This window comes from Cricetulus griseus, chromosome 5 (genome assembly GCF_003668045.3).
Source record: "Cricetulus griseus strain 17A/GY chromosome 5, alternate assembly CriGri-PICRH-1.0, whole genome shotgun sequence".
Taxonomy (NCBI): Eukaryota; Metazoa; Chordata; class Mammalia; order Rodentia; family Cricetidae; genus Cricetulus; species Cricetulus griseus.
Genome location: NC_048598.1, coordinates 9455639 through 9465638, shown reverse-complemented (window position 1 = coordinate 9465638; position 10000 = coordinate 9455639). Strand labels below are relative to the sequence as shown.

The window sequence follows — 10000 nt, the reverse complement described above, 5'->3', positions numbered from 1 at the left end:
CAAAGTGAGTGAATCTCTCTGAGTTCTAGGCCAGCCAGGGCTGCACACACACACACATACACACACAGAGAGAGAGGGGGGGGGCAGGCACATACTCACTTTATTGCTAAGCACAGTGACTAAGCTCGTGATTTTGCTTTTGTTTCTGACTGTAGGGAGTATGTGACCAGTGCCCTTTGCATCCCGCTGGCAAGCCAGAAGAGGTAAGGATGAGTATGGGTTCTGTGTCTCTTCTGCTTTGAAGACCAAGCCATTACAATCATCCATTTTATATGTGACAGGAGTTCCACTGGACGTCCCGACTGGACTTGCATTGTGGTGGGGTTTACGTCTGGTTACGTGCGGTTCTACACTGAGGTGAGCTGCGTTTCCAGCGGTAGAGAGAGCTAGCTGACTGCAGCGCTCTGCATCATGTTGTGCTGCCAAGAATATGGTGGGAATCTGAGAGGACAGTCTTCCTGTGAATGCTGGGAAATACGTAGCTGATGGTTGAGCAGGGTTCTCAGCCTTCCCAAGCTGCGACCCTTTAATACAGTTCCTCATGTTGTGCTGACCTCAGCCATAAAATTATCATCATTGCTAATTCATAACTAATTTTTCTACTGTCAGGAATTGTGATGTAAATATTGTTTTCCGATGGTCTTTGGGTTGTGACCCTCAAGTTGAGAACCACTGCTTTATGGGGTGGAGGAGGGACAGGTGAGGGATCATCTGTGGAAGAAACAAGAGTCGCTGTCCACTTGAGAATAAGGAGGACCCAGTGTCCTTGGGAGACTGTTGGGAAATGGCGCCGTTTGCCTCATCCTGTCCAGTCACACTGGAGAAAACCAGCAGGGCCCTTTTCTGTGCTTGCTTCTAGAGCGGTGTGCTTTTGCTTGCACAACTTTTGAACGAGGACAAAGTGCTTCAGCTTAAGTGCAGGACCTATGAAATCCCCCGACACCCTGGAGTGACTGAGCAGGTAATGTGAAGGTTATGTTCACAGTAACAGTGGCAGGGCTGGAGAGAGGGCTCAGCAGTTATGAGCACTGGATATTCTTTCAGAGGATCCAGATTCAATTCCCAGAGTGCACATGGTGGTCCAAAGCTGTCTGTAACTTCCAAGGAGATCAGGACAACTCTCTCCCCCCCCACACCCCCCCCCAGGCGCACTTTCTGTCCTCCACAGGCACTAGGCACCTGTGATGCACAGACACACATGCAGGTAAAACAGCTATCTATAAATGTAAAATCAATTAGAAAGAAAGTAGCAATGACATTGTTTTAAAGCAATTTTGTTTGCTTTTTTGCTTGGAAATGGAGAGAATTGTCTTGTGGCCCATTTAGCTAAACTGGCATATTCTAGAAATGTAATTTGTAGCTAAATAGAATACCAGCCTTTATATTTTATAAATGAAACATTGTATTAAGATGACTGTCTTAGTCAGTGTTTTCTTGCTTTGAAGAGACCATGACCAGGGCAACTCTTATAAATGAAAACATTTAATTGGGATGGGGTTACAGTTTCAGAGGGTCAGCATGCAGGCAGACAGCTGGTGCTGGAGGAGCTGAGAGCCCTACATCTGCAGGCAGCGGAAGAGTGAGAAACACTAGGCCTTGAGCATCTGAAACCTCAAAGCCCACCCCAGTGTGACACTTCCTCCAACAAGGCCACACCTCTTCAGAGTGCCACTCCTTGGTGACCAAGCATTCAAATCTATGAACCTATGGGAACCAAACCACCACAGTGACATAGGTGAAACCATATTAATGAAACTTCATATTTTAAATTTTAATGCAAGTGTCAAAATTACCTATAGTAAAAAAAAGTGTTTGTCTCACAGTAAAACAGTAATCATAGCCTTTTATTCCATTTATAGTATTCAGAGTTAAAACTTTAAAATGACTCTTTCTTTTTGCACTACTTAGTTCCAGAAAATTCCATGTTAAACAGACATATACTGAATGCATACATGGACTTAAATTGCACAATAAATTACAGGAATTATTGAAACTAGATTTTATTAGCATCTAAGAATGAAGTAATTAGTAACATAAACATCTAATCAGTCATACGATCAAGATAAACTACACATTTAGGGAAAGGGTGAGGTTTTCTGTGAGCCTTGGATAATGGACATGCAATTTAACTGGTTAGTGGGAGCAGAAGTGAGGGAAGGCTCCAATGTAGAATTTTGTACTTGGTAGCAAGGAAACCCACTAGGAGACATCAAGAAACTGATGGTAAGCAGAGTGCTCAAAGTTTGTATGAACTCTGAATTGAATTGACATGGCATTAGAGGAGCTCCCAGAGAAGGAAGAGGTGCAGCCACAGGCCACTGGAGCACTTGTTCTTGGGCCTCAGTGTGAGAAACTAGAGTCAGGGGGTGCCTGGGGCTGGGGTGTTTGTTGTTTGGGGCTTTGGTCTTTGTGTAGCTCATGTTATCCTGGAACCCATAACCCTCCTACCTCTGCCTCCCTCGTGCTGTGATTATAGGTGTATGTCACCATGCCCTGCTTGAAATTGGATTTTTAAAAATTACTGAGGCAGGAGACTGAGTCAAAAAAAACAAAATTAAATCAGATCTGTATTCTTAATAAAATGGGAAAATTAGATTGGAATGAAGCATAATTGACAAAATGCCTGCTTATGTACAAGGCTTAAGTCCTCAGCACTGTAACTATAAATGAATGAATGAATGAATGAATGAATGTTGCATTCATGCTTGGAGGCATCACACTCAGTACCGTGCTATAGGCTAAATGTGTGTACATTATAAGTAAATAAATAAAATGTGTGTGATAGACTTATGCAAATGTGTATGAATTTATTTGAGAATGAGTATTTGGACAGGCCTCTGATTTCAAGTGAGGTATTGAGGTGTTTGTTTGTTTGTTTGTTTGTTTGTTTAAACACTGGATTTCTCTGTGTAACCCTGGCTGTCCTAAAACTCACTCTGTAGACCAGGCTGGTCTTGAACTCAGAGATCTGCTGGAATCAAAGGGGTGCGCCACCACACCCTGTGAGCTTCTGCTGACTTACATCTCAATAATGGATACTTCTCGTGAGCTGGAGCAAAATTTTTATTCACACCGTTATCCAGATCCATTTCCTACTACCTGCAAAGCTCATGTTTGAGAGGAAGTTGAAGTCTTTGGCCAGAAGGTGTCCTGAAATTAGTTCGTGCTGCCTTCTGCTGCATTCTCTGATTGCTTCATGTTTACAGTTGACTGTTTAGTCATGGTATTTAACTGAGTGTGATCCTTAAGTGTTTTTATAAAGGAAGATGTTTCTTTATTTTGTCTGTTTTAAAAATGGTGTTTTTTTCTTTTCTTTTCTTTTCTTTTCTCTTCTTTCTATCCCCACACAGAATGAAGAACTGAGCATCCTGTACCCGGCTGCCATTGTGACTATTGACGGGTTCAGTCTCTTTCAGTCTCTCCGTGCCTGTCGAAACCAGGTAGCAAAAGGTAATGTCGTGGTGGAGGGTCTGCCTTCAGTCATGAGCGTTTCATTCAGTGTGGCCTCCTCACACAAGTGACGTGTCTCCTGCAGGGGAGTGTTGTTTACAAGCAGGGGCTGGAGCCTCGTACTGCTCAGATGTTGGCAGTGGGGTGTGGCAGCCTGAGAGCAGGATGCTTTCTTCACTTAACTCAGCAGCATAGCTTGGCTGGGAGAGAGGTGGTCACTGGGTGAGGATTTGGGTGCAGCTAGCAAACCTCTCCCTAGATGAGAAGCTATAGGACACAGCCCTAAAATCCCCTGACTCCCTTGCCTCTCACCTCACTGAGGATACAGGTGTCAGTGTGTGCTGGCACATTTCCTCACAGGGGAGGGGGCCCAGCAGGTCAGCTCAGCCTCTTTATTGGAAACACTTGTCAGTGAAGAAGTGTCGGAGGTCTAAACTTCATGTGTGAGGACGTCGTCATTAGAGGTGAAAGCTGCACAGATAATCAAGGAGCCTCATTGTGGTGAGGATGGAGTGTGTGTGGAAGCTAGGGTCAACAGCAAGGGTGTTCCCTCAGCACTGTCCCCTTGCTGCTTACTGACTTTATTTTTTCAGCCATGTGTTCATTCATTCATTCATTCATTCATTCATTCATTCATTCATTAGAGAAGGTCCACTGAGCCTGGAGCTCACTGGGTCAGAAAGATTAGCTGGCCAGTGAGCCCAGGGAACTGCCTGTCCATCCTTCCAGCGGTGTCATCACAGGCCCGTTACAGGTGCCACACTGTAGATTTCACATGGCTGCTGGGGTTTTGGACTTAGGTCCTCATGCTTGTGTGGAATACTAATGGGGCCATCTTGCCAGCAAGTTTGTCTGCCATAGGCAAAGACTACTGCTCACGCAAGACTAGGTTCAGCAGGGTCCTTAGCAGTTGCATTTGTGTGTGTGTTGCCATAGCATGAGTAAATCTCATATTATGCATTTTTAGTTACTGTGCTTTCTTATTAGTTGATATTTTAGAACAGTAAATTATATACTAGATGTCTTTTCAATAAAATGACATTCTATCCATTACAATTTCTGATTTTTGTTTTTGACAGCTGCAGCATCAGGCAATGAGAACATACAACCACCACCGTTAGCTTACAAGAAATGGGGTCTACAAGACATTGACACTATTGTCGATCATGCTAGTATTGGTAAGTATTGCTAGTTCTATTTTTATTCTTACACTTTTTTATAAAAGCATCTAATTTATTAGAAATTGACACTATATTCTTACATGGAAAAAAATCCATTGCCTTTAGTTTGTCACTGGGAAGTTAGTTCTGACTTTTTTCAGCTAGGTTTCTGTTTTTAAGATAAAGTAGCAGTTTTAATAAAGATTTAGTTATACTTTTAGCATTAATACTGCAGTTTTGAGTAGATACTATTCTGGTGTCATTTGTCTACTGACATTCTGATTCTTGTAATGACCTTATATTGGACCAACAGAACATATATGAAGCAGATTTCTTCCCATGACAGTATTTGAGGGCTTACTGTGTTAGTTTTCAAGAATATAGATATGAAAGACTAGGTATGGTGGTACATACCTGTCATCTCTGGAGACAAGGCAGAAGGACTGGGAGTTTGAGGCCAGACTACATTATATAAGACTCATAAAATGTACCAGTGTGCATGTATGTGTGTATAAGAATGAAAAGGAAAAAAACAAGGCAGAAGTAAAGAGATGAAAAATCATGACTGTCTAGAAGCTTGAGGCTAATTGAAAGATCACATAAGAGTAGACAGCTGTAGTAGGACTCAAGGAGAAAGAGAAAACGCCAGCACTGACCAACTTGACTTAATCTGACAATAAAAGAACAAGCCCTCTAGCTAACACACATGTTGGTCCAGGGTGAGTTGCAGAATGTGCTGGAGAAACAGTGAGTGCCAGGCGAGTTGGTGAGAGTGAGGATGGGGACATAGACAAGGCCTAGTCTTGAAAGCCGCTCAGACGTACACAGAGGAGTAGCTAAATCTTTCTTAGGCTATTCTCAGCCATGTCAGGAACCACTGAATTCTCAGCAAAGAACTAACTCGCTCACATTGCCTGTTAGAAAAGGGGGCTGGAGAAATGGCTTAGAGGTTAAGAGCATTAGCTGCTCTTCCAGAGGTCCCGTGTTCAGTTCCCAGCAAACACATCGTGGCTATAACCATCTGTAATGAGATCTGGTGTCCTCTTCTGGTGTGCAGATATACTGGAAGCAGAACACTTATATACATAATAAATACAGCTTTAAAAAAAGAAAAAGCTAAGTATGTTTGTACATGCTTATAATTCCAGCTGTTCTGCAGGCTGATGTAGGAGGATAGCAAATTCAAATCCAGCATTGGCAGTGTGGCCATAGTCCATCTTAACTTAAAAAAAGGAAGGAAGGAAGGAAGGAAGGAAGGAAGGAAGGAAGGAAGGAAGGAAGGAAGGAAGGAAAGGAAGAAAGAGAAAAAAAACTAGTAAGGAAACACTACCTTTGTGAGAAGTAGTGGTCTTTTTAATTAAGGTGATAAAAGAGAAAGTTGAAAGAGAAATATTATTTAAAAACATTTTTCATTGCTGTAATATATGTTTAAAAAATTGAATACTGTATAAATATATAGAGAAAAAACAAATCTCCTACTCTCCAGAGACCCTCATTGGTGTTAGCTCCCTAGTCTGTGTAGAAATACATATATAACATGCATACTGTTGTGTGGAAGGTGTGCTTTTATACATTTTTGTCAGCCTCGGTCCTTATGGAAGACTGATGGTTCACTTGAGGAGGAGGCTTGAGAGGTTCTTTACAGAGAGGCTCTAGGGTCTGTTAGTGCAGACACACCAGGGATGTCCGTAAACCAAGACTGGACTGCTAAGTCTGAGGAGTCAAGGACAGAGAGCCCTCCTCTCTTAGAGAGAGTGCTGGGATCAGCATCTGGGGAGCAGGGTGACTTTTCCTCCAGGGTCACAGCCAGCTTTCAGGGAAAAGATGTCACATCCCATTTTCATTCTTCCCTCTCTGGTCTCCTGATGGGAATCCTGTCTGAATTCAGCCAGAAGTCAGTAGGAGCTGTCGAAAGTCTGGTCTAAAAAGGCCAGAGTTGTGTGTGGGGCTGACAGAAGGCTGGCCCCCAGGCCTGCTGACTCTGTCTACACCATCCTATATATCAATCTTGCAACGAGTACTCTGCCTTATTGGTAAACAGTTTGGTGTGTCTTCAGTTTTTTCCTAAGAGAAATGCTAACAGAATTTCCAAAGTGTTGAGTCCAGCCCAGGGTCTCTTCCCTGCTCTGTTAATTAAACTTTGGAACATTGAAGCTGGCTGGGGAAAATGATTGGATAGAAAGCACTGTTCTATTCATTTACTCCCCAGCCTACAAACAAAAATACAAAAGGTTCAATGAACTTTATTTTATGTACACCTTTATGTAAAGTCTTAACTCATTCAATAACCAAAGACGTAATATTCCTTAGGTAATGCTGGTACTAGAAACACATGACAGTCTAGACCCTGCCCTGAGAACGCTTGTATTCTGGGATAGAGATGAACATAACTGAATGAGTAGCTGTGGCCCTGTCAGTCCACTAGTAGGCGTCTCGGAGGAACTCAGCAGGGAGCTATGCTCCAGAGCAGTGGTTCTCAACCCGTGGTGGTGACCCATTTCACAAGCTAGCCTGTGTGACACATGTTTACATTGTGATTCCTAACAGCAGCAAAGTTACAGTTATAGAGCAGCAACTGCTTGGGGATCCCCACAATATGAGGAGCTGTGTTAAAGGGTTGCAGTGTTAGGAAGACTGAGAGCCCTTGGAGTAGAGTAGAGGAAGTGCAGAGCCAGACTGCTAAGAACGGGCCTCTCCAGAGCATTCACCTGCATTGAGACAGGAAGGGTGAGAAGGAGCAGCTGCTGAAAGATTTGTAGTCAGAGCATTCTCAGCAGAGGGCACAGTGTGAATAGAGGCCTGGGGACCCCAAAGACCTCAACGGATTTGAGCACAAGAGAGGGAGCACTTCCTTGATGGTGTGACAAGGGAAGTCAGGGGTATACAGAGGGTCAGAGCTGAAAATAAGGAAGGTGAATTTTATCCTAAATTTGTGCTTTCTAAGACAGCCAGGACTGTGTAGAGAGGCCCTGTTTCAAGTAAACCAAAGGTCGCGTTGGATGCTCTTTAGGGACCTGTGTGGAGGAGGAAGGAAAGCAGGAGGAGTGGTTTGGTAATGGAGGCGCTCGAGAATGACCGGCTTAGAGCGGAAGCAGTAATGTGAAGTAGCGCCACACAGCTGCCCGGGTGTGAGCTTGAGAAATGAGGGAAGGGACTCAAGGGCCCACAGGTGATGTCGTCATTGCATAGTGGGAGCAGCCGGGTGGATAAGCGGGTTGTTCACGGGAAGGAGAATGAGGAAGAGATGTCAGGAGGGAAAGTCGAGTTATGCTTTCACTTGTAGTGTAGCATGGAGCCGGCAGACAGAGGTTCAGAGCAGCTGGGACTGCAGGGAGAGGTGGTTTGGGTGGATACTTGGAAACAGCAGCAGGCCAGCTTGGAGCTCTTGACTCACCTGATGAGCAGTGGGAGGGGAGGGTTTGTTTCACAATAAATGTGTCCACTTCCTATTTTCAAAAGTAACAAATAAGAACAAGAAATAAATTATAGCATCTCCACTCATCATCTCCAGTGCTGACCAGTTCTTTGGGCTCCATATTCTTTTTTTTAAGCTCCTTTTCTGAACACTTTTACAGATGTCCAAACTTGACCTCCAGTGTTAAATTCTCAATTTCCTCCCCTCACGCTTGCTGCTCTCTTCTTGCTCCTCCCCTCCTCCTCTGCCCCGCCCACTTGTACTCGGGGGCCCATTACTTGCACAGGTGCTGCTTGGCCTTGTCTCCCAGCCCATCTCTCACTGTATCCGGTTTTTGTCATTCTGGCTCCCCAGAGCACCCAGGGGCCTTCTGCAAAACATAATTGCTGCCCCCTGCCTGAGCAGTGCCCACCTAGCCGTGTGGTTTCTCCCTCATGGGTACCGAGGAGGAAGCAGAAGTGGTCCAGTGAGCTTGACTCTATGGAGATTTATGTGCAGAGAACATTCAGTGTGTTTCACAGGATGAAGGGCTTGTGTTCAGGGAAAACCTCCAACGACAAGATTATAACCCAATGGGAAAATCTCAGCTAAGGAAATAAAATTAAAGTTGAAAGCTTTCTCAGCCTGGAGTAAGATTTACATCGTTCTTAATGAAAGCAGTGAATGTGAATTTATGTTTTAAGTGGCCCTACAGCTTTTGAAGGGATGGCAGAGGAGGAGGGTGCCCAGTGAGCTGTGTCACCTTATATGCACTTGTGACAAAAGCCGCCAGTCTTCTAGATTCAGCGGCCTGCCAGCCAGTGTACAGCAGTGTGTGAGGTAAAACAAGTTAGTGTCGTCACAGGGATCAGGCTAGCCAAGTCTGCGTGGGATGTGAGTGCCAGACAGTCTGCTTTGCTCAGCACACCCACTGCAAAGCGCTGGGAGCTGGGGAAGAGCCGGGAAGTGGGCTGGGCTGGGGTCTGTGTCAACAGCTGTTCCTTTCAAGAGCAGAAACTCCAGGGTTAAGATGTACTCTGGAGAGCATGTGGAGCCCGATTAGTGCAAGGGCTTGTAGGAAGGTCTGTGATGGACCATGGGTCTAAGCTGAATGATAAGGGAAAGGGAAACTAACAGAGGAAAAAGTAGCAAGATTAATGGTTTGAAACAGTTGGTAAAATAGTAATGTCATTGCAAGGGGACATTAAACTAATGGAGATTTAAAAAAAAAGGCTATGCTTGCAATTCAGGTTGGTGGTTTGGGCATTTGTCATCACTTTCAAATGTGGGTTTTTGAAATAAAACTAAGCAGTATCTTGGAACAGAAGTAAATAATCACTTAAATGAAGTCATTCAATGTATTCAAACTGGTTCTTGTCTCTTTTTTAATCATAAGGTATTATGACTCTGTCACCTTTTGATCAAATGAAGACTGCTTCTGTCATCGGTGGAATTAATGCAGCAATTAAAAACAGTCCACCGGCCATGTCTCAGTACATCACTGTGGGGTCCAGCCCATTCACCGGCTTCTTCTATGCTCTAGAGGTATGAGTTTTATCCCGAGTGGAGCCACTCTTAAATTTTTAACTTGCCTAAAAACTAGATACAGTAAGTGCCTTAGAAAGATTAGATTTAAAATTCTAAATTTCACCTGAAGCTAAAATTAACCACAAGTTTCTTCCAAACATTTTTATAATGAAAGAAATTATTGTGTATACATGTGTTTGTGTGATGTGTGTATGAGAGTCAGAGGACAATGCTTGGAAGTTTGCTCTTTCCTTCTACCTTGTAGCTGCCTGAGACCAGCTTCTAGTTCCACCTCCCATCTCCCCGTGGGAATGTGGGGTTTACAGATGAACACTACTGCATCTGGCTTTTCTGTGTGGGTTCTGGGGATTGAACTCAGGTCATCAGGCTTATGCTGTATGTACTTTACCCAACACAAATGTCACCAGTCCAAGTTTCTTCTAAATAATTTGGATTAACTGAAAAGCTC

The 10000-nt window shown here is 43.9% G+C and overlaps 1 protein-coding gene and 1 non-coding gene across 5 annotated transcripts in view; both read left to right on the top strand.

Annotated features, from left to right (window-relative positions):
• Positions 1-10000, top strand: part of Rab3gap2 (RAB3 GTPase activating non-catalytic protein subunit 2) — an 86737-nt gene that overhangs the window by 29842 nt on the left and 46895 nt on the right. For all 4 annotated transcript variants that reach the window (XM_027418744.2, XM_035444983.1, XM_027418743.2 and 1 more), the window contains exons 5-10: positions 156-203; positions 282-357; positions 860-961; positions 3351-3450; positions 4530-4628; positions 9401-9549. In XM_027418744.2, the coding sequence (XP_027274545.1) occupies positions 156-203; positions 282-357; positions 860-961; positions 3351-3450; positions 4530-4628; positions 9401-9549 (574 nt within the window). The remainder of the gene's footprint in view (positions 1-155; positions 204-281; positions 358-859; positions 962-3350; positions 3451-4529; positions 4629-9400; positions 9550-10000) is intronic.
• Positions 6756-6834, top strand: Mir664 (microRNA mir-664). The gene has a single exon (NR_105261.1). It is a non-coding gene; the product is annotated as a microRNA mir-664 (primary transcript).